This window comes from Lithobates pipiens, unplaced genomic scaffold, assembly GCF_037356315.1.
Source record: "Lithobates pipiens isolate NorthernLeopardFrog02 unplaced genomic scaffold, aLitPip1_a1.2 Scaffold_3, whole genome shotgun sequence".
Lineage (NCBI taxonomy): Eukaryota > Metazoa > Chordata > Amphibia > Anura > Ranidae > Lithobates > Lithobates pipiens.
Genome location: NW_027507790.1, coordinates 75,723,718 through 75,749,225, shown reverse-complemented (window position 1 = coordinate 75,749,225; position 25,508 = coordinate 75,723,718). Strand labels below are relative to the sequence as shown.

At 41.1% G+C, this 25,508-nt stretch overlaps 1 protein-coding gene across 1 annotated transcript in view; it reads left to right on the top strand.

Moving 5' to 3' along the window:
- The window catches only part of AACS (acetoacetyl-CoA synthetase), a 135,171-nt gene that overhangs the window by 35,113 nt on the left and 74,550 nt on the right, over positions 1 to 25,508 (top strand). The window contains exons 3-5 of the mRNA XM_077461821.1: positions 1,275 to 1,395; positions 5,507 to 5,620; positions 6,423 to 6,520. Of these exons, the coding sequence (XP_077317947.1) occupies positions 1,275 to 1,395; positions 5,507 to 5,620; positions 6,423 to 6,520 (333 nt within the window). The remainder of the gene's footprint in view (positions 1 to 1,274; positions 1,396 to 5,506; positions 5,621 to 6,422; positions 6,521 to 25,508) is intronic.

Sequence of the window (25,508 nt, the reverse complement as noted above, 5' to 3'; positions counted from 1 at the left end):
GATCATTCAGAGATCCTCGCTGAACTTCTGGAGTGAGTTTGCTGCACTGAAAGTAAAGGGGCCGAATAATTTTGCATGCACCACTTTTCAGTTTTTTATTTGCTAAAAAAGTCTAAATTATCCAATAGATTTTGTTTCACTTCACAATTGTGTCCCACTTGTTGGTGATTCTTCACAAAAAATTTAATTTTTTTATCTTTATGTTTGAAGCCTGAAATGTGGCAAAAGGTTGAAAAGTTCAAGGGGGCCGAATACTTTCGCAAGGGACTGTGTATATGTATATATATATATATATATATATATATATATATTTTTTTTTTATACTTCATCTATCTACATAAATGCATCAGTGATAATAATATATACCAATAAATATCAGTGCCAATACACAAAAAAGACCTTTGTGCCAAAAAGTGATCTATGCTTCAAAAATCACAATGTGCATAGTATCCAATGCGTCATAGCATATACTAAAATGTCCAGTGCTCAAATATGCAACTGCGAAAAGTGTCCAGTGCTTCAAAATTCACAAGGGCAGTAATCGCGCTTCACTAGTTGTACACTAAGAATCTCTTCTTCAAAGACGTTGAATGACAAAACGCACAGGGAGGGGCTTTTTGGACACGTGACATCATCCCACCAGCAACGCTTCTTTAACAGCCAGAGTATGCAGCTGGTGGTGGCACTATGCAGTCATGATCACTGATCCTTGGTGTGGGGAAAGACAATGGCTATATGAGTTTTTAGTGATTTGTTCGGCTTTTTGTTCTTTACTTTCCATATAATATATGAGCATCCTCTGGGGGAAATAAACCAGGCTTGGGAGTGTTATAAATGCATACGAGAGACCCATATTATACAGGGTCCATTACTTTGAGTTGTTGGTGTGGCTGCTGGAGGAGTCACGGAGGTGCCGGATGTTTGACACCCTTAACGGACTATGAAGAAGTAGCACTTTTTTGGATTCAGGCAGTGAAGATTTTATGAAGAGTGATTATTGCACTTGTGAATTTTCGAAGCACTGGCGCTATTTTTATTGTAGTTGCATATTTGAGGGGTGTGTTTGTTTTTTTTTTGTTTTTTTAATGCTATGAATATTGGGGCTTGTGAAGTCCTTGTATTTTCACACATTTGAGTTGTTCCTGCATTTGACGGATTGCTTAAAATGTTCTGTTATTAGTTATTCTAATCGTTTTGTTTTTTGTTTTCACATTGCACGTTTTTATAATTGCAGGTGCAACTATCTAATGTTTGGTTATTAATTCTTGTTTTAGGTCATTGACCGGTCCAAAGGGATTGCTGATGTTCCAGAATGGTTTCATGGGAGCCGTTTGAATTATGCTGAGAACCTTCTCAAACACAAGGAAAACGATAAAATTGCGCTATATGCTGCAAGTACGTGTTGCCAACTACTGGTAGTTTGGATGTTTACGTTTGTGGATACCTGGTCGTCTGTCCTACATCTCATTACAAAATCATGGGCAATGATCTGGAGTTGACTCCATCCTCCCTTTCTAACCAATTTGTGGCCTTCACACTTCTAAAAATTAATTCTCTAAAGCAGGGGTGTCCAACCTTTTAACCTTCCTGGGTCACATTGGAAGAAGAGTAATTATAAGAGTAATGCCGCGTACACACGACCAGACTTATGTCCGACAGACTTTCGACAGAGTTCTGACGGACTTTCCGAATGAGCGGACTTGGCCACACACAATCACACCAAACTCCGACTGATTCGACCGTAATGACGTACGACTGGACTAGAATATGGAAGTTCATAGCCAGTAGCCAATACCTGCCCTAGCGTCGCTGTTTGTCCGCCGGACTAGCATACAGACGAGCAGATTTTTCGATAGGAACTGGATCCGGCAGAGTTCTGGCGGAAAAATTTGAAGCATGTTCCATTTCTAAAGTCTGTCAGACTTTTGTGAATCAAAAGTCCGTTTCAGCCCACACACGATCGAATAGTCTGCCGGAATCATTCCGTCAGACTTTTGATGTTGAAAAGTCCGGTCGTGTGTACGGGGCATTAGGGGGCAACATAAAACTAGTGCAATGTTTGACGATGTTTTTGATAAACGAAACGCTTCAATATCTGGTTTTATGGATGTAGTAGCGATTCTAAATGTGCTCATCATATATTTTTAGTTCTAATTTTACCCTTCGATTGCTTCATCCTCAAACTGTTGCTCACAAGTCTAGTGCTTCCAAAAACAGATAATATGAATTAAGATATGAATAAGGTGTGCTTGTGAAGAGTGGGAGATTTTTCTTTGGGAAGAAAAGTCCCAATAAAGAGACCCTGTCAATTTTTTTTTGTCTTCTGCCGTATGTGTTAAAATAACAAAACAAAACATTTTTCAGTAAGATTAGGATTTTGTGTTGGGCCACAGGTTGGGCTCCCCTGCTCTATAGGATTTTGGAGTATGTCTGTAGGAATTTTGCCCCTTCAACCATGATTAGTGTTTCAATTCAGAAAGAAGTTATCTGTAGTGGTGGTTCTACCCTAAAAACAGGTGCAATATGTTCCTAAGGCCGACTCGCACAGGAATCGGATCGCATGGTGTGAACCCCCATGCGATCCGATTCTGTTGCGGACCCAAAAAAGGGTCCCGTGCGAGTTTGCTGCGGGAGCGCTGCGAATTCAGCCATACTATCTGTATGGCTGAACTCGCATCGCTACGGAGAGCGGATGTGATTTGCTGTGCGAATCACATCCGGATCTCCCCCCGCAGCGGTGTGAACCGGGCCTAAAGGTGAACTTTAACCCCTTGAGTCCCAGAGACTTTTTTTAATGCAAAAACAGACCGTTTGTGCATTTTTACATCTGTTTTTCATCCGATCTGCTTTAACAGAAGAAAAATAGGGCTTTGATCCTTTCTAGAAAACGGATGTTGATGTAAAGTGGATGATCAATACATCTTTATGGAAAAATAGATGTAAACTGATGTTCATTTTTCAACCGTCAATGAATGGATGAAAAAAAACGGGGCATAAATCAGTTGAAACATTTTTTCTTATTTGTATCTTATTAATACAGAACTTTCTCTTGTGTTCAAATGAATTTGATTGCCCATGCTTGGGTCATAATTTAGGTCAGTATATATGTGTTCTAAAATAATATTGTTCCCTTTAAAGGGTTTATTAACCCACATGATTTACTTTATATAATCTACTCTTTCTGCTAATGATGCGTCCGTGTGTGTGTGTGTTGTATTAATTTAAAAAAAGGCCTTAAATACCTTATCTGTGAGTGCTGATCGACGGTCACATGACGCACTGGCTATCTCCTCCCTCCAGACTGACTTCAACGGGGGAATCTCGGCCCCTCCCACTGCATCTGTAAGACAGGGAGAGGAGAGTTGTGGCGTGTCACATGACTGCTGATTAGCGCTCACAGATAAGGTATATACGGCTTTTTTTTTATACAAACACAGGGGGACATAGCCTTATAAAAGACAAAGTATATTCTATACAGTAAATCCATGTTGCAGCAGCAAGGGGGGTGGACCCTGACACAGGAGATGACAGGCAGGGAGAGGAGGGGGAGGAGGACACAAGTGATGAGACAGCAGGCCTGTGGCTGACGGAGGCAAGCAAACTGACCACGGTGCTGGGGCTCAGCAGCCATGATTGGTCAGTTTACATGGGGGAGGGGGGAGAAACTGTTAGGATCAGCCAGCTTTTTTTTAGGTGTTACGGGGTCCAAATAACACATGCTGCGTTTTTGCAAAACTGAAAAAATGCATAGGTGTGAACCAGGCCTTAAGTAGAACCAACAGCTGCTACATACTAGAATGCAGTGTGTTCTGTGCGTACTTTGCCCTCCACATGTGCTGCCCTTGAAATTGTGATGGCGCCCCAAACGCATCTCACAAACGCACGAGTGGAACTACACTGGAACGCACATGCCCATGTGAATCAGCCCTAAAGGCCAAAAGGCTGACTTTAAAGCGGAGCTCCACCCTAAAGTGGAACTTATGCTCATTGGAACCCTCCCCCCCCTCCGGCGCCACAATTGGCACCTTTCAGGGGGGAAGGGGGTGCAGATACCTGTACAGTACAGGTATTTGCACCCACTTCCGGCATAGATATCCGCAGAATCTGCGGATATTTACGACACTTCCTGCAGGTCCCCCGCTGTCTGCTCAGAAACACACGGATCCCAGAGACAGCAGGGACCATCCTTATTGCGCAGCGCGGCTCGCGCATGCGCAATAGGGAACCGGGAAATGAAGCCGCAAGGCTCCACTTCCCGATTCCCATACCCAAGATGGCGGCAGCACCCGAGAGACGATCGAGAGATCGGCTTCGGGTGCCGACATCGTGGGCGCATCGTGGGCGCAGCTGCAGTATTTCTAGCTGATGACTAAAAAAAAAAAAAAAAGCGGAACTCCCGCTTTAAGTAGATCTAAAGGCAAAACCTTTTTTTTTTTCATTTTGAGAAGAGTAAGGGAGGGTTATAATGCCTGTCAATAATTTTGCCACCTGTGTCCCCATTGGTTATATTTCCTCTCACTTCCTGCCTCATAGCTGAAATGGCAAGTGAGCAATAAGCGCCCCCAAAAGTGAGGGAATTCCTAGCTGTCAGCAGAACTAGTATCCCCATTAGAAGATTTCCCCTTTATTACTTTATTCCTGTCCTAGTGATAACCCATAATTTGGGGTTTTCTTTCACCTTCACTCTCGGTGTGGTAATGGTAACTGGGGCATATAGAGAAGGGTGACTATCCCTAACAAGGGGACAGGCTGCAAAAAACTGACAGGTGTTCTAATCCTCCTCCACTCTGTCCACAATGTAAAAAAAAAAGCATTTTAATTAATATATATTACAAATACTAAAAATGATAGACCTGAATTCTAAATTGGCAGGTTGTAAAGTTTTCATACAGTCTGCTTTTATCATTTTGTGTACATAGAACAATGTGGATCACCATCTAGTGGCCACAGACTGATATTGCAGCTGTTGAGTTTTTTTCTGTGCCATATACTGTGAGAGCAGTAGCTGTTGGAATAGATAGGAATGTTATTAACCTATTAACAGATCCTTAAACTCGCATCCTGCTGTAGTAATCTGCCATGTGTCTTTTAAAGGGTTATAGTCTGTACAACCAAACCATACATACTTTTTATCACCCTGGAATTAAAAAGTTGGCCCATTTTCTGTATTTCATATTTCCTTTTTGTGTGTGGGCCCCCCCCCCCCCCAAAAAAATAAATAAATAAATAAAATAAATGTAAGTATACAAGAACACTATAGCAGTAATCATGTGTTTCTTCTTTCATTTGTATAATTATTTGCCTAATGTATTTTTATTTTTTTCAAAAGCTCACCTGTGGGTTTTGTTGACTTTGTACATACATGGCAAGTTTTCTCAGACGGGAGTTCCTACAGATGCTAGTATTGTGGACAGTGTGGTCCCATTGTGCAATCCATGCTTGTCCTTTCCACAGTCATTTAAACAAGCTGTATCACCTAATTTTTATTTATTTTTTTCCCCCTTAGGAGAAGGCAGGGAGAATGTGGAAAAGGTGACTTTTGAAGAGCTGAGAAGAAATGTAGCGTTATACGCAGCTGCTATGAGAAAGATGGGAGTCGAAATCGGAGACCGTGTTGTTGGTATGTATCTGTTTGCTTAATCATTTTAAAACTAGTAAAATTGGAAAAAAAACTATAAAAATGGGAAAAGGTGCAAATGGCATGGACAATACACAAAATATACTGTATGCATTAAGTTGTATGCCAGCAGTTCCACTGAAACTCTTTGATCTGTATTACTGTGTATATTTATAGTGCAGTACTAATGCTTCTATGTTGCTGCATTCACCATTTTTTCATTGGTGCAACAATTTGTGTAAAGCTGTTCTCCTACAAGGGCTCATTCACACCATAAAGGGTTTGGTAATGCATGGAATACTTGTTGTAACATGTTACTGTGCATTGTACTACAGTGTGCTATAGCAAACCTCAATGCACTGCATTGTAAAAAATATTGCAGGATCTATATTTTCATATGTTGAGAGCCCATTAAAAATAAAGCAATGACACTGGCTGGGAAGGGGTTAAACATCTAGGGCGATCAAAGGGTTAACACTGCCTAGCTAGTGTTTTTGTGTACCCGCCAGCTGTAGCGAACCCCCTAGATGGAACTGCAGAAGGGTGTGTGTGTGTGTGTGTGTGTGTGTATATATATATATATATATATATATATATATATATATATATATATATATATATATATATATATATATATATATATATATATAAAATAATGGTAGCAGTATATCTGCTATGGGGCGGTCCAGAAGTGGTTGTAAAGAAGAAAAAACACCATTGCAATTTTTTTGCTTTAGCAAATGTCCCTTTGCTAATATTGTAACTGTGTATTCTTGTAAATAGCTGATATGCTGTTTGGTTTTAGGCTATCTTCCAAACTGCATCCAGACAGTGCAAGCCATGTTGGCAGCTGCAAGCATTGGAGCCATTTGGAGTGCCACTTCCCCAGACTTTGGAGTTAATGTAAGTAATCTAAAAGTGAAGCTGTAGTGCCTAATTGCCTAATACCTTTTTGTTATGGTTGCTAGCCTGGCATTTGGCAAGTGTATGTGTACCTGAACAACTGGTATGCTTGTGCTATTGTGCTGGTTACATACTGTATCTAAAGGATTTAGCTATTTCACGCACTTGACCATCCCATGATCTCCTTACACTGTTATGTACTGAGCATAAACTAGACTGCAACATCTGTGGTTACTTGTAATGCAGCGCTCCTCTGGTGATGGCACTTGATAGGTCAGTATCCAGCGTGTGTTTGTATAAACTCTAACAAAGTATAGCTAGCTGTAAGCAACTCTGTGAAACAATTCCATAGGTGATGTATGTTTGCAGCTATAATTTACCATCAGAGTTGGTACACATAAGCAGTGGATACTTAAAGTGGAAGTAAACCCACATATCGTTTTCAGTCAAGGAAACTGCCATCTTGGCCTCTGTTTAATCTTCAGCTGCTGTGAAGCTACACATGTGATCAGTTATGACACCAGCCATTGGATGGTTTGACAGTTTGAGAACACAACCAATGTGACGGTTACATTTCCGGCATGTGCCGGTAATGTAACTGTTTTTTGCAACTGTTAAATCCATGGGTTTACTTCTGCTTTTGGACCATCTAGTGCTTTCTTGCAAATTCTGGCAGTGCCCTTGGTGTATACCAAGCGTACAGTTTGGGACAGCAGTACCAAAACATGCCACAGTCTGCAATTACCAGCCCAATTGAAAGCTGAATAATTGCTGAGGATTTTATATGTATCGAGCTGTCTGGCTGAAAACATGTTTGTACTTTGGCTGCCTGGAATGTGTGCCAAGAGCTCTATTTCACCACCTCCACTTTGAAAACCTTTTAATATGTCACCAGTTATGGCACAATACTCCGCAGAGATTTCTCAGTGTTTAATGACAATGTCATTTGTGACCATGATCAGAAAAAAAGAGCTTATGTTATAGCATGGAAGAGAGAACATGTGCTGTAATCCACAAAAATTGGATTCTACTTTTGGGCAGCTTAGAAAAAAAAAATCCAGCATTTAACTGCCTGATCATGCAAATTATCTGATCTCATATGTCAGTATTTGTCATTGAATCTATGCAGATGTCCTGACAACTAGCTGGCTGCATGCGTGTTCCTGATCAGTTACTTGCCAAAGCTAAGATAAGGATGACAGTCCAGGAGCTTGCAGCTACAAAAAGCCAGCAGTGACGGCTTTTATTTTTTTGCTCTTATATTTATATTGTGAGATGTTCACTTAAATCTCATTGAGAGTCCGTGGGACCTATGTGATGACTGTGGCCACCTCCTCCACCTATACTTCCTAATTGGACAATGAAATCCTAGGAAAATGTTTTTTTTTTTTCTGAATCGGACATGCTTATCTACCACATATTGAGAAATGGCTGCACACAGTTCCTACTTTTTTCCTCCACATGCATATGACTACCAAGGCTATGGGGACCCTAGACTATATAGGGTTTTTTGTTTTGTTTTGTTTAGCAAAAACTACCCTGTGACTATGCCATTTGGTCAATCTAGAGAATCTTGGCAGAGATCTCCTTTGACCATATACTGTACATTTCTACAGCAATGAAAAGGGCTGACTGGCCACTGGATTCATTGGGGCTCATATACTTGAGTATGGGCCAGCCACTTAAAAAAGGAAATATGGGGGTGAACCTGTGTACTCTGAAGACCCAAAAATGGGTAAGGAAAATTAGGATTTTTGCTAGGACATGACTGGCTGATAAAAGTAAATACAACTTCACTTTATTTTCTAAGTTCAGTGAATATTCACTTATCTCTTACTTTGAGTCATTGACCCACAACTACACATTTCAAAATGGAGTTAAAATGCTTTGGGGAAGTTTTCATTGTTGCTATATAATTTTTGTGACACTGTACTGCTTGCTATTAGTTTGTGGGCCAAAACTATAGATGGGTTAGTGTTGGCTCACTTTAGAGGTTAGGTAACACGTTAATGGTTCATTTTATGGATTGGTAAAGTTCTCAGGGAGGGGGGGTAGTAATTTGTAGGGACATACTTTTGGTATAGGGGATAACCATTTGCATCTCTTCACATGCTTGTGCTGTATATTGCTATATAAGAAAAAAAGGGGGGCTGTGGGACTTTAAATGAGGTCTATGACGTGTAGGTCAAAATTGCCTCCATCCCTAATTCTAAAGAGAAACAGGTTTTGGGACTTTAAATGAAGCATGCAATTCGGAATGAGCAACGAACTGTAAATTTGTGTGTGTGTGTGTGTGTGTGTGTGTGCGTATATATACATTTCAATGTAGCGTTGGGGGGGGGGGGGGTATTGTAGCTCCACAGGACCGAGTGCAAATCTGTTATACTTTAAACAAAAAATCATTTTTTTAATTTTCAGCAAGCAAATCAAAATAATGCTTCCAACAGCACAAAATACAAAATAAAGTCTGCTTATCTTCAGCACAAAGTAAAAGTAAAAAGGGACATACAGTTCATGAATGGGTCTTTGCCCCAAGGGTTTAACAGTCCTTGCAGGATCTTTTTAGCAGCGTCCAGCAGACACACAACTCTTCAAGACAGGTGTATTCACCAACTCCTCCTCACCGCACACCTAGCACTACTTCCTGTCTTTTAAGAGCTGCTTCCTGTAGGCTCCTAACCCCATGTGTGCTGGAGCCCCTGTAGTCAGGGGTGGAGGCTCTTTCCCACCTGAATATCACTTCAGAGCCTCCAAAAATTCCGGATCCGAAATATGTCTCTATTAGCACAGAGAACTGTGAGTCAGTTCTCTCCTGACTTGTGCCTTGTACACACGGTCGGACATTCCGACTACAAAATCTGTTAGATTTTTTTTTCTTACATTAGGGGACACAGAGCCATAGTAATAACTATATGGGTTATGTCGGCGTATCAGGTGCTGGACACTGGCACGCCCCTTAAGGCGTGAACTTCCCCCATATTACCCCTCCCACTACTGGGATTCCTCAGTTTTTTTGCCAGTGTCTGAGGTGTTGGGCACGAGTAAGGATGTGTTGTACTGAGCTCCATGGGCAGTAATCCTTGATGAGAGCCAGCCATCCTGACCGGATCCATTCTGATGTCTTTGTAATGGGCTAAATGAATTGTACCCGGGCCTCGTAATCCAAAGAAACAAGGTTTTACTTGCGAATGCTTCTCTTTGAGAGCTGGGCCCTGGGATCCAGTAATTTAAATAATTTAGTAGTGAGGCCAAAAAAAGTTTACTGGCAGGGTGCTGTCGCAGGTCCAGGATTGTGGGTCAACTTGAGTGTTCCCCTGTTCCTGAAGGTTTCCTTTAAGGTCTCGGAGCCTACTGTGAAGGTTCGCAAACACAGGTTTGTTTGGACTGCCAGAGGGTCCAAGATGTGGACAGGCAGTGTCAAATGGATTTGTCAAGGTGATTGTCCAAGCTTCAGCTTAAAGAAGAAAATTAGTGCCTCTTGGGTGGTGCATCATCAGGCCTCCATGGCTCAGATCTGTAAGGCTTTGACTTGGTCTTCGGTTCATACGTTTATCTGATTTTATCAAATCGATATTAAAGGTCATGAGGGCCTTTGGGCGAAGTGTACTGCAGGCTGCAGTATGAGTCCTCTGGTCTCCTGTTTTTTTGTTCTGTCTCCCCCCCCCCCCCTTCAGTTGCTATTGTTATGGGACATCCCATATAGTTATTACTATGGCTCTGTGTCCCCTGATGTAAGAAAAGATAATAGGATTTTTAAAACGGCTTACCTGTAAAATCCTTTTCCTTGAAGTACATCAGGGGACACAGAGGTCCCTGCCTTCTTATACACTTTGATTGCTTGGCTACAAAACTGAGGACTCCCTCAGTGCCGATATAACCCATATAGTTATTACTATGGCTCTGTGTCCCCAGATGTTCATCAAAGAAAAAGATTTTACAGGTAAGCTGTTTTAAAAATCCTATTCCTACAAGCCCAAACTTGTCTTGCATACACATGGTCGCACAAAGCTGTTGAAAAATCCGATCGTTCTGAACGCAGTGACGTAGAACACGTAAGATGGGGCTATAAAGAGGGCAGTAGCCAATAGCTTTCGTCTCGTAATTTTATTCTGAGCATGAGTGCCACTTTGTCTGTCAGAATTGTCTACACACAATCGGAATTTAAACGATCGGATTTTGTAGTCGGAAAATTTTAGATCCTGCTCTCAAACTTTGTGTGTTGGAAATTCCGACGGAAAAAGTCAGATGGAGCCCACACACGATTGGATTTTCCAACAACAAGATCAGATCGCACATTTTCCGTTGGAAAGTCTGACCGTGTGTACAGGGCATAAGGCTATTCCCGGGAATTCCTCACCCATCCAGGGTGACCCCCCTGAATACTATCACACTTCCCTTAAAGGGACCATAACCCAAATATCTGTGCTATGGAGCACCCATCCAGGACCCAACCTTGGTGTGCTGTGAGAGAGAATGTACTGGTTCATTCAATCATCCAGAGTGGTGACACTCTAACAAACAGGTGTGTTACTGGCCAGATCACCAGGTGAAAACAGAAGGGAAAAAGTCTCTAAAAAAAAATAAATGCATTCAGCCACCTCTAAGTATTGGTAAGCTACATTGGAGCAGCTGGCTCTTGAACTGCACATGACTGTGTGTGTGTTTTTATATATCTCACGTCTGGTTAATACAGCACTTTGTTCTGGCACACCTCCCTTCTAACAAAGCTCATTTGTATGCTGTCAAATTTTGTGTTTACTCGGTAAGCAGAGGTGTGACTAATATGATTGCACACCTGGATTGAAGCCAAAGAAAATATCTGGGGTGATACGTGGCCTGTGTAATTTATACATCCGTCTGAGCAAATGTAGCAGTTTGTCAGAATAGAAAATAGAGATCATTACAAATACACTAAAGAAAGGCCGACATTAAAGTGGTTCTAAAGGCTGGGTGTGATTTTACCTTAATGTGTTCTCTGCATTAAGATATAAAATTACCCCGCTAACAATTCCCTCCCCACCTCTCTAAACACCTACCTGAACCTGTCAGATATGCAGCGCTGTAAGTTTTCTCTCTTCTAACAGGGACTCTAGCAGGAGCCATTGCTGTCAATTAAATGCTGTGAGGCGGGACCAGGGGGGACGGGCTGAGCCAAGCTGTCTGTGTGTCTATGGACACAAGCAGCACGGCTCAGGAGCGAGCCTGCAGGTGTGCCCCAAAGCAAGCGGCTTGCTATGGGGGGGGGGGGACACAAGAGGAGGAGGAGCCTGGGGCCCCAGAAGTGGTTAGTGGCTGCTCTTGCAAAGCCATTGCAACATGTTATTTTAATAAAAAAAAACTATTCTAGACTTTACAGTCACTTTAAAGTTTACTTGGTTTGGGTTGCGTACAGAAGGAAACTTGTTCCCAAAAAGCTTGCCAGAGGTTCCTTGAGTAATGAATGACACCTACCACTTAGAGAAGTAACCACTGACTAGAAATATAGGTAGTAGTTCTTTACACTGCTATCACAGTAAAGGTGCCATGAGCTGTAGATGTAGCAACTATTAGCAAGGGGTTTCCTGACACCAAACGTTAGTTCAAGGATTCCTCCATTTTAAAAAAAGTTGAGAGACTGCTCTAGGACATTTATGAAAGGGGGGGTTTACTACTTCAACACATCCGTTTCTGCTCTTCATAGGACCTCCAGTAGTCCTGCAGGTGCTGGATAACTCTTCAGAGACTCTGTTGAGCTTGTTTGGATTGTTTTTGCTTTCAGGACCGTATGAAAACGGTGTTAATGGATAATGTGCAGGCTGAGAGGAGAATTTGTGAACATAATTGTGGCAATTAAATTTGTCATTATAATAATAACTTGAAAACACTAAGGGGTTTAAAAAAAATAAATAAATCACTGGACAGTGAAAAGGAGACGCAGTACAGTGATGAGCTTGTCTCTGTCACTTTTGCCTCTCCTCCTATCGGCATGCCCCTTATCAGCACATGACCTGTTTGGCCCCTTGTGCTGCTTCTTCTGATACTTCATCCCTGCTATACAGGGATTACAAAAGGATGATGCCAGGTCAAAGTCAGGGTACTTGGTTGGTTGCACTTAAATGTACAATATGTAATCATGATTACAGACCTGCGTAATTTTGTCTTTTATATCTGCTCAAAGTTCAGCCTTAAATATGGATGAAATGTCCAAATCTGATGTGCATGTTTCCCCAGCGGTTAAGAATAAATCAATTCTTTATTATACAAAAGCCATGTCTATCATCTTCCTGACTGTTTAAAATATTCGGATTACCTACTGCAGAATGTCTGGATTGGCACAAACAAGATGTCCTATTTTTGGAATGTCCAGCTAAAAGTTTGTTGTTGGTTTAGTCGTGTCCAACTCTTTGTGACTTCATGGACCATAGCGCGCCAGGCTTTTCTGTCCTCCGCTGCCTCCCGGAGCTTACTTAAAGGGGTTGTAAACCCTTGTGTTTAAACCCTATGCATTAAGGTGAAAAAACTTCTGGCATTGACCAGCCCCCCGTTTTACTTGCCTGAACCCTATATTTCCCTCTGTGGAGACACGCTGTCCCTCTCTGCACAGGGTCCCGGCTCTTGATTGGATAGATTGATGGCAGCGCAGCCATTGGCTCCTGCTTCTGTCAATCAAATCCAGTGACGCGGGGGGCGGGGTCTGGAGCACGCAAACAAGGTAACACCCCTGGGAGAGCATTTCTTCTAGGGGGTTATCTGATGTGGGGAGGAACTGCCGAGGGACCCCAGAAGGTAATTGGGGCCACTCTGTGCAAAATGAGCTGCACAGTGGAGGTAAGTAGGACATGTTTGTTATTTTAGGTAAAAAAAATAAAAACTATGGCTTACAATCGCTTTAACTTCATGTTCATTGTTTTGATGCTATCTATCCATCTTGTTTTCTCTTATTCTCATTTTTTCCTTTCATGTTTCCCAGCATCAGGGTCTTTCCCAGTCCACTATTAAATTCATGTGGGCAAAGTATAATGCTGCGTACACACGATTGGAATTCTGGCCAGAAAAAGACCGATGAGAGCTTTTCATCGGAAAATGCGACCATGTGTATGCTCCATCGGAATTTAGCTGTCCGAATTTCCGCCAGCCAAAAATTGATAGCATGTTCTCAATTTTCCCAACGGAAAAACTTTCTATCGGTAATTCCGATCGTGTGTATGCAATTCCGGCACGCCAAAAATCACGCATGCTCAGATTCAACTACGAGACAGAAGCTACTGGCTATTGAACTTCCTTTTTCTAGTCCCGTCGTAGGTGTTGTACATCACCGCGTTATAAACGATCGGAATTTGATGTGACCGTGTGTAGGCAAGACAGCTTGAGCCAAATTCCGTCGGAATTCCATTGGGAAAACCATCAGAGCTTTTTCCGACGAGAATTCCGATCGTGTGTACACGGCATTAGAGTTTCAGCTTTAAGATCTGTTCTTCCAGTGAAATATTCAGGGTTGATTTCCTTATGGATTTACTGGTTTGATCTTCTTGCTGTCCAAGGGACTTTCAAGAGTCTTCTCCAACATAATTCAAAAGCATAATTTTTTTTCGGCTTTCAGCCTTCCTTATGGTTTAACTTTCACAGCTTTAGCTTACTACTGGGAATACCATTGCTTTGACTATACGGCAATTTGTCGGTAGGTTGACGTCTCTGCTTTTTATAATATTGTCTAGGTTTCAAGTACTGATATCACTGGCAAACAATCTAAACAAAAATTGCTAAGAATATTCCCCACCGATCCCAGCGCACACAGAAACAAAAGATGATATAATTTGCAAGCTGCTATCATACAAAAGATAAATCATAAAAATTATATAGTATATAGCCCTCGTGAATCTATTGTCCAATATATACCATATTGACAGCGCTAAAACAACAAAACAATCATTCTTAAGAGGGTAGAAGCCCCATGGTTTACAACAAAAACCACAGTAATGTCCTTAAAAAGTCCCACACATCTGAGGATGGGATTTTAGTTGAAACACCAAAATGATGGAAAACAGAAAGAAAAGTCCATCTCCAAGAAAAGACCAACAGTGCAGAAAGAGCTTGTTAGCCGGTGACACCCCTTATGGTAAAGCACTCACCAGAACCCAATGGGTTAACAGGCACCTCTTTATAAATAGTCTTTCACTGGTATTCCTCTGTACCCAATTCCTGTGTCCTCATAGATTTTTCGGATTTAATACTTCACTCCCAGCAGCAAGTTCACATATAGAAAACAGCAAAAAGAGGTTCCATAGTGCAAACTGCTTTATTCTTTAAAAAATTTTTGTGCGCATATACACCATACGTACATAATCAATAAAAATTCATTCACAGAGATGTAACCACTAGAACAACCGGATTTGTCTCACCGCGGCTCCGGGCGTCTTAGATCGAATGCAGGCTCGGCTTCCACGGCGGGTCCCGGGCAATCGTACAAATCGACCGCTCTGTAGTTACGAATAGCTGCTTGGTCACGCCCATACGCGTTTCGTCATCACGTCTTCATCTGTGGGCGTCTGTGATGACGAAACGCGTATGGGCGTGACCAAGCAGCTATTCGTAACTACAGAGCGGTCGATTTGTACGATTGCCCGGGACCCGCCGTGGAAGCCGAGCCTGCATTCGATCTAAGACGCCCGGAGCCGCGGTGAGACAAATCCGGTTGTTCTAGTGGTTACATCTCTGTGAATGAATTTTTATTGATTATGTACGTATGGTGTATATGCGCACAAAAATTTTTTAAAGAATAAAGCAGTTTGCACTATGGAACCTCTTTTTGCTGTTTTCTATATGTGAACTTGCTGCTGGGAGTGAAGTATTAAATCCGAAAAATCTATGAGGACACAGGAATTGGGTACAGAGGAATACCAGTGAAAGACTATTTATAAAGAGGTGCCTGTTAACCCATTGGGTTCTGGTGAGTGCTTTACCATAAGGGGTGTCACCGGCTAACAAGCTCTTTCTGCACTGTTGGTCTTTTCTTGGAGATGGACTTTTCTTTCTGTTTTCCATCATTTTGGTGTTTCAACTAAAATCCCATCCTCAGATGTGTGGGACTTTTTAAGGACATTACTGTGGTTTTTGTTGTAAACCATGGGGCTTCTACCCTCTTAAGAATGATTGTTTTGTTGTTTTAGCGCTGTCAATATGGTATATATTGTCTAGGTTTGCCATGCTTTCCTATGTCTCTTAATTTCATGGCTACAGTCACCATCTGCCGTGATCTTGGAGCCTAGGAAGATAAAATCTGTCACTGTTTCCAGTTCTTCTCCTTCTGTTTGGCAAAGAGTGATGTGACTGGTTGCCATGATCTTAGTTTTCTTAATGTTCCGTTTCAGGCCAGCTTTTGAGCTCTCCTCCTTCACCTTCATTAAGAGACTCTTTAGTTTTTCTTCTCTCTCACTATGTTTCGCATGATGTACTCTGCATATAAGTTAAATAAGTAGGGTTACAATATACATCCTTGCCACACTCCTTTCTCAATTGTGAACCAGTCAGTAGTTCCATGTCCTGTTCTAACTGTTGCTTCTTGACTTGCATACAGGTTTTTCAGAAGACAGGTGAGGTGGTCTGGTATTCCTATTTCTATCAGTATTTGCCACATCTTGTTGTGATCCACACAATCAAAGGCTTTACTGTAGTCAATAGGGCAGAAGTAGACCTTCTGGAACTTCCTTGCTTTCTCCATGATCCAGCGAAAGTTGTCAATTTGATCTCTAGTTCCTCTGCCTCTTCAAAAACCAGCTTGTACTTTGTGGTAGCTCTCAGTTCACATGCTGCTGAAGCCTAGCTTTTAGAATTCTCAGCATAACCTTGCTAGCATGTGAGATGAGTGCGATCGTTCGGTAGTTTGAACATTCTTTGGTGCTGCCCTTCTTTGGTATCAGGATGTGAACAGACCTCTCGCAGCCCTGTGGCCATTGTTGAGTTTTGCAAACTTGTTGGCATATTGAGTGCAGCACTTTAACAGCATCATCTTTTAGGTTTTTAAATAACTCAGCGGTAATACCATCACTTCTGCTAACTTTGTTATTAGCAATGCTTTCTAGGGCCCACTTGGCTTCACATTCCAGGATATCCGGTTCTAGGTCAGTGATTGCATCATTATATGGGACATTCAGATGTTTCTTGTGTAATTCTTCTGTGAATTTTTCCCTCCTCTGCTTCTGTCAGGTCCTTGTCATTTTTGTCTATTATCAAAGCAAGTTCTGCCCTGACAAACAATAACCATTTCAGTCCCATTTTACCTCGTATTCTATATGTCAGCAGAAGGTTTTCTGAAAGAGGGGAATGTTTAAAGTGATTGTAAACCCTTGTTTTTTTTCAAATAACACACATCATACTTGTCTCCACTGTGCAGTTCATTTTGCACAGTGTGGCCCTGATCACTGTCTTCTGGGGTCCCCCGGTGGTGCTCGCGGCTCCTCCCTGCATTGGAAAACACACCTGGGAGAAGTGCTCCATGGGGGTTACCTTGCTTCCAAGTCCAGCATTTTGCATGCATACACAGAATGCCGGACTGGTGCCCACGTCATTGGATTTTAATGACAGCAGAGCAGCCATTGGCTCCCGCTGTTATCAATCTATCCAATGAAGAGGCGAGAACCCTGGGCAGAGAGGAAGAGCCTGTCTCCGCCAAGTGAATGAATGTGCTCAGGTGAGTGAAATGAGGGAGCTAGGGGGCCGGTCACTGTCATAGGACGGGTGATGAGGGAGAAAGGAGGCGCGTGACCTAATGCATGAATCAAGTTGATAAAGTTTATTCTAACAAATTAATAAAACGAAAATTACTACGTGTTCATAAAAACAGGTTACAATATTCTCATTTGATAAAATGGTGGAAATGATTAAAAAACCCATGCAAGGGTATAGGCTGAATCAATGGCTAACACGTTTTGAGTGGATTCCTCTTCATCAGAGCCTTGGAAGACAGAAAGTGGTCTGTATCATGCGGTGGATTTATATAGAAAGTGATGACTGTGTGGGAGATGTGTCACATGACAGATATTGGATTCGCCTCTGTTTTAGTGGTGGTCCCAGCCACATCACAATGCTCTGCATACCGGCTGGTGAAGGAGTAGCAGCTTGTATAAAATGGCTACAGGTCTGGATCGATCGTTGGCTGACCCTGCGATCCTCCTGTCAAAATTCTGTAGTGTGCTGAATCTGACCCTATGATGGTCTCCAGCCATGATGGCTGCCAGAAGGATCAGCAATCTGACAGGAGGATCGCAGGGTCAGCCAACGATTGATCCAGACCTGTAGCCATTTTATACAAGCTACTACTCCTTCACCAGCCGGTATGCAGAGCATTGTGATGTGGCTGGGAACACCACTAGAACAGAGGAGAATCCAACATCTGTCATGTAACACATCTCCCACACAGTCATCACTTTCTATATAAATCCACTACATGATACAGCCCATTTTCTGTCTTCTAAGGCTCTGATGAAGAGGAATCCCCTTGAAACATGTTAGCCATTGATTCAGCCTATACCCTTGCATGTGTTTTTTAATCATTTCCACTAGTTAATATCGTAACCTGTTTTTATGAACACATAGTCATTTTCGTTAAAGTTTATTCTAAACTAATCAACTTGATTCATGCATTGGGTCACACGCCTCCTTTCTCCCTCTTCACCCAGATTTTCCAGACTCCCCCCCCCCCCCCCCCCCTTCAGTTCAGGCAGTGGGACACACATGTTCTCTTCACATAATGTATTATATCAATTGGAAATACTACCCTTTTGTACTGAAACCGCCGGCACGAGCCCAGGAGAATATCTTTTCTGTCTACACCTATACTGTCATAGAATGCATTAAGGTAAAAAACATGTGGGTTTACAACCCCTTTAATGTTGCTGCCCCCACAATAAACTATAGATCTCCCTCAATTTCATACTACCCTCTGAAAACATGACATATGCAAATAGTCCTGGTATTAATATTCCTTATTTATTTATTTTTAATCTGCGATTCTTGGGGCAAATTACTATTTTTGTTTGATGCCACCTATCCCACTGAATACAGGATAAAGTAAACCCACAGTGTAATAAATATAAAGGCTGCCAGAACTCCTCTTTCTGAAAATGCTAGTTGCCCTGTCTATATAATACTTACCTTCTGGCTTTAATAATTCATGCCAATGGCCCGGAAATGGCCAGGAAAATCAGACATCAGAAGACCTTGTCAAAATGCAGTCAGCATGATGACCAAGCCACTAGTATTTCCAGAAGTGGAGCTCATCCTTGTTTTTCTTATGGTCGTTTTATTTTATTGTCAGTGATTTACAATAACCTTTTACATTTTATGATTTTAAAACATTTCCAATTTCATCTATCTATGTTTCTTTGCATTATTTTGCTGAGAAATCACTTTGAACAGCACCCCCAGCATTTCTTGCTGGCCATCTTGAGAAAGGGCAGATGATCCATGTAGCATTTACTTCCTGGAATCCATCTGCCCCTGGCTCAGGCAGGAGGATGTGCTTAGCTGAGAAATTCCCTATTGAACACTCCTGCGATGTATGACATAATTTGCCTAAGCCTGGAAACAAGGATGTAACTGAGGGGGAAAAAGGTTTAAAACAAGTAAATATGATATACCTTCATATCTATTTACTAATGCTAAGCATCATAAGGATTAAAAAATAGCGTGGATAGAGAGTTCCACTTAAAGTATATCTAAAGGCTTTTTAAATTTTTTTTTTGCCTTGTGTCCCATTGGGGAGATTTCCCACCCCTTCTCCAACAGACACAACAGGAGATGGGAGAAGACCTGTATTGTAGAAGTTAGAGTATGCAAACCCAACATTTCGTATTGCTGATATGTGCCTGCTGTAACATGTACTTATAGGAACATATCTCCTGTTTGTATTACTTCCTTTGTGGGAACTCCCTGGTGTTTCTGCCACTCCTTCTGCTTTCCTATTCATAACTGACCAAACGAAGTAAGAGAGAACACACCGTGATCAGTTCTCTAGCAATGCTGGGATGGGAACTCCGTGTACTCTTCTCCAATGATCAGACTTGTCCTTACAACCCCCCCCCCCCCACTGCACAGCCATTCACTGGAAAGGCCAGTATACTGTTGCTTCTGCTCCACCAGCTCCTTAGGAAGCTATCACTTCTGCAAATGGAGAAAAAGGGTATTTATAATGGTGTTTTTTTGTTTTGTTTCGTTTTTATATCTACACACACAGTTTTTTCAATTCCATTTTAACCACTTGCCTCCCAAGCCAATTCTGACACTTTTCTCTCCTAGGTGTAAAATCATAATTTTTTTTAGCTAGAAAATTGCTCCCAATTTTTTATTTTTTTTCTAACAGCAGAGAACCTAGGGAATAAAATGGTGGTCAATGCAACTTTTTATGTCACACGGTATGTGCGCAGCAAGTTTTTAAATGCTTTTTTTTGTTGGGGGGGGGGGGGGGAGAAAAAAAGTCTCATTAATAAAAAAATAAGAATAATCTGGCTAACTTTAGTTTTATTTATTTTAATTCTTTTGCATAATGTGAAAGATGTTACACTGAGTAAATAGATACTAAACATGTCATTCTTTAAAATTAGGCACACTCGTGGAATGGCACCAAACTTCGGTACTTAAAAAATCTCCATAGGTGATGCTTTAAACATTTTTACAGGTTACAGAGGCTTGGGCTTAAATTCTTGCTCCAACGTTTGCTGCGATACCGCATGTGTGGTTTGAACACCGTTTACATATGTGGGGGCCACTTATGTATGCGTTAGCTTCTGCATGCGTTAGCTTCTGCATGTGAGCACATAGGGACGGGGCCGCTTTCAGTTTTTTTATTTGTTATTTTTTGGGATCACTGTTATTCCTATTAAAAGGAATGTAAACATTCCTTGGAATAGGGCATGACAGGTCCTCTTTACAGTGAGATCTGGGGACTATAAGGCTGGAAAAAAAAAACTACCTTGGCTTCCCAGACAAAGAAACTGCAGTGTTTACATCTGCTGGAGCCGGCTGTAGCGTCATAATGTCATGATCAGCCTCAGCAGGTCATAGAGCTGACGGGGACCATCTGGTCCTTGTTCAGCTCTATGGTAAACAGCCGTCGCCGGTCGATTTATTCTCTGGCTTGCCGATCGCCGGCAAAAGCACCAGAGGGCCTGTAAAAACATTCAAGTGGCTGAACACTATGATTGTCTTTATGGTGCAGGGAATCGCCAGCTGAAAAAAGATATCTGAATGAGGCCTGCAACTGCAGGCCTCATTCAGATATTCCCACTTAGTCTACGACGTCATTGGGTGGGAAGTGGTTAAACTGAATGAGCTGTTTTTACAAGGTGATTGTTTGCAATCATTTTAAAGGAAATCTTCCTTAGACAGTTGTCACTGGAATGTTTTCCACTTTGGCTGATTTAGCCTCTCTTTATAGTTTCGTGACTACTCAAAATGTAGAATTTTAATTTTCCTTTTTAGCCCTTGTCACAATGGACTCTAGGACAAAATAGAGGGGGGAAATTTTTGAGCAGGGATAAAAACAGGTGACCCTTTCTGAGCAGGGACAAAAAACAAACAGGTGACATGGTGGCTTAGTGGTTGTCTAGCAGCTATAGGGTCCTGATTCTGATCACAACCAGGACACTGCCAGACTGGAGTTTACATTCACCCCCATGCTTGCGTTGGTTTCCTCCCAGGTACTTGGAGATAGGAGTAGCCTCTATAGCAGTAATGGTGATAAAGAGTATGTAGAAAATTGTACCATCATCCAGAAACAGGGGCAATTGACTATCTTGGTACGATATAAACTTGATTAAGTTCAAGTATGTAGGCAGATATGTAAAAAAAAAAAGGAAAAAAAACGCGCTTGTCCAATCGTGAAAATGAAAATAAAAACAACAAGCAGCAAACCCAAATGTTATACTACATTCAACAATAAATAAGAAAAAAAGAGTGGGTTGCGCTAAAAAAAAAAAAATAAAGTACAATGAATGTGGTGTCACCAAAATTGAATAAGTGAAGTGTCACCGATTTTAGATAAGTGAATATGTATATCAATCCTATGCAGAAAAAATGTGCAAGAAATATGCAAAAAATTACAGTGAAAATAACAAAAACCAATCCTCAGTACTAATAAAAACACTGAGAATAATAGTTAACTGATCATGTGACCGCAAAAACGGTTATTAAACTGTGTAGGTATTATAAGAAATACACATAAAAAAATTCATTTATATTGATAAATTAATCAAAAAAAAAACATAATTGTAGACAATAAGAAAAACCCTTTGATAGAGGTAATTTTAAAACGTCCATATAAAAGTCCTTAATTGAAGAAAAATAATAGTGACTCCGCAGTGATGAGGTGATGACAGACCATCCAAAATATTGTGAGTAGTGAGCACCTCCACCACAATTAACACTGCCGCTTACCAGAAGTGTATGGTTCTTTGTTATAGAGAACCATAAAACACGAATGACTGATTCCCCCAGTCCAGGGTATTCCCAGGTGGATACAGGAAAAAAGGCACTTCTCTCAGCTTCCAAATAATTCCTCTCATCAACGACCATAAAGGAAATATAAGGCTCACAATAGTGTAAAACCCAAAACACTTTAATATAATAGATAAAAAAGCCAATTGCGCACTTACAAAATGTCAGTAAACAGATCGCATGTGAAATTCGAGCCGGCCGGTCTCGATATACAGCGCCCAATACTTCCGGGACAAACACGTGAAAACGGTGACGTCAGGACGTCGCTCCTCCTCCCTACGCGTTTCGTCACTACAGGACGTGGTCACGGGGTACGGGCGGCGTCCTGACGCACCGCTTAAATAGTAAAACAATAACCAAGCCTCGGTCTGACCCCCGGAAATGAAACGGAAGACGCCATCTTGGTTTGGGGAAAACAACACTATCTAATGCTATGGGAAAAAACACCCACATATCTAGCAATAGAAAAAATGTAAATCCAAGTTGTTGGACATCTACACCCGATCTGTACACAATTAAGTGTTAATGGCAACACAAATCAGGTAAGAAATAAAAAAATTATTTTTTTTTTTTTACCAAAATAAGAACTCCCAGAGGAATTCACTTAAACCATCAAAATTTAACAAATACACTTTAAATCACAACTACCAAAAAAAAGAAAAAAAATATAATATTCCATCATTAAAGGGAGATCGAACCTGCCAAATTAGATTTTAATAGGAAAGCACTAAATTAACCCACTTGATTTAACATACCACATGGGTGGTCCGCAACCTACCAAAGGTCAGACCAATAGGCGATACCATATGCAAAACATCAATTTTACATACCCTGGACTGGGGGAATCAGTCATTCGTGTTTTATGGTTCTCTATAACAAAGAACCATACACTTCTGGTAAGCGGCAGTGTTAATTGTGGTGGAGGTGCTCACTACTCACAATATTTTGGATGGTCTGTCATCACCTCATCACTGCGGAGTCACTATCATTTTTCTTCAATTAAGGACTTTTATATGGACGTTTTAAAATTACCTCTATCAAAGGGTTTTTCTTATTGTCTATAATTATGTTTTTTTTTTTTGATTAATTTATCAATATAAATGAATTTTTTTATGTGTATTTCTTATAATACCTACACAGTTTAATAACCGTTTTTGCGGTCACATGATCAGTTAACTATTATTCTCTGTGTTTTTATTAGTACTGAGGATTGGTTTTTGTTATTTTCACTGTAATTTTTTGCATATTTCTTGCACATTTTTTCTGCATAGGATTGATATACATATTCACTTATCTAAAATCGGTGACACTTCACTTATTCGATTTTGGTGACACCACATTCATTGTACTTTATTTTTTTATTTTTTTTGTGCAACCCACTCTTTTTTTCTTAGATATGTAAAAAAAATGTATATAAAGGTTTATTAATACAAAATTAATAACGAATAATCAGATGCAGATTAAAAGCATGGTAGCAATCCATGTGCATCACCAAGATAATGATCCCCAAATGGGGAAGATCACAGTGGGATAGTTGATCACGTATAACATCTCAACTAGTTTTGCTGTCTGATGCTACTTCGTCAGGAGGATGTTTGTAATTTGACAAATGATCAATAACAGTACAATTGACCAGAATAGTAACAACATTTTAATACAATAATGTCAATAACACATATATATATTATAGGGGGAGGAGCAGAGCTGCTTGCCCAAAACCCTGGCAACCACGGAACATCACCAAAGGTTCCCCCGCAGCGACTGGGGGGGGGGACTTACAAATCACTGGACTGGTATCTAAATAGGTGGAGTAAGACAGATATGGGTAAACTATGTACCTGAGGGGACTGGGAGTGAAGGGATGTGACTGTGATGAAAGTGATGGAAAAGGAGGAAATGGGTGAGGGATTGTGTGAGTGAAGAAGTGAGAAGGCATGAAAGGGAAGGACGGGGGAGGAGGGGGCTGCTTTTTGTAGTCCCCAACCCAGTGGCATTTCACAGGTGCCAATCGTCGCCGGCATCTCCTCCACTTTCTTTGTCCTTCCCCCTTTTTTCCGCGCCCCCACCTCCATCCTTCCCTTTCATGCCTTCTCACCTCTTCACTCGCACACAATCCCTCACCAATTTCCTCCTTTTCCAATACACAGTCCCCTCAAGTACATAGTTTACCCATATCATCTGTCTTACTCCACCTCTTTTAGATACCAGTCCAGTGATTTGTAAGTCCCCCCTAGTCACTGCGGGGGAACATTTGGTGATGTCCTGTGCCTGCCAGGGTTTTGGGTTAGCAGCTCCTCTCCTCCCCCTATTTATAAAATTATATATATATATATATTAGTGTGTGTTCTTGACAATATTGTTTTAAATTTTGTTACTATTCTGGTCAATTGTACTGTTATTGATCATTTGTCAATCAAATTACGATATCTTCCTGACAAATCGGCATTAGACTGCAAAACTAGTTGGGATATTATCTGTGATCTTCCCCGTTTGGGGATCATTATCTTGGTGATACACATGGATTATTACCATGCTTTTAATCTGTATCTGATTATTCGTTATGTGTTAGTAATTTTTTGTATTTATAAACCTTTATATCAATTTTTTACATATCTGCCTACATACTTGAACTTATTCTAGTTTATATCATACCGAGATGGTCCAATTGCCCTTTTCTCTAAGGAGGCTTGGTTGGGGACCAAGCTCCCGACCTCTTTATCTCCTCCCAGGTACTGTTGTCTTCTCCCACATTCCAAAGACCTGCCGACCTGTTAATTGGCTCCTGTCTAAATTGGACATTTTTATATGTGTTGTGTGAGATAAGGGACCTTTATAGAGCTGCATGATTGTTAAATTGTGATCTCGATTCAACCCCCCTCACGATCTTAATCCAGTTTATCCACGATTCATATAACAAGTGCAGAGCCGTTCTCTGCTCACAGCGATCATTTAAAGAAAAAAAAAAAAAAGATTTAGGCTGCTTTCATACCGAATACATTTTTGCTGTGTTTTTAGCATGGTAAAAATTAAAACAATCTACAATAGAAAGCATTTATATGTAGACCGGTTGTGTGTGTGTGTGTATGTATGTATGTATGTATGTATCCCCTTCCCCCATCACTATAATATAGTTGTAGTCACTAATATTGTGTTCACCTTGCTTTCACACAGCAATGGACACAAATCAGCTAATGTCAGAGTTTAATGTCAACAGTTGGGTGCTAACAGACACAGTGTCTTTGATAAAAGATCTCTACAAGCCAATGTCAGCATGGAGCCCCCAGGGCAGACCATCAAACCCTCTGGCAGATGTCCACTATATATACTCTAGCTACACAGTATATGGCAGTGAGGAATCCTGCACTCCTGCATTGCTAGAACTACCTTCTCCATACACAAACATGATCAGAGAAGAAAATGAAGAGAACAGGGAGGCATCTCCTGTAGGAGAGAATCCCTGGATGATCAGGAGATGATAGATCTGCCCGTCAGTGTCCTGATCCAGCACAGATCGGTGTGC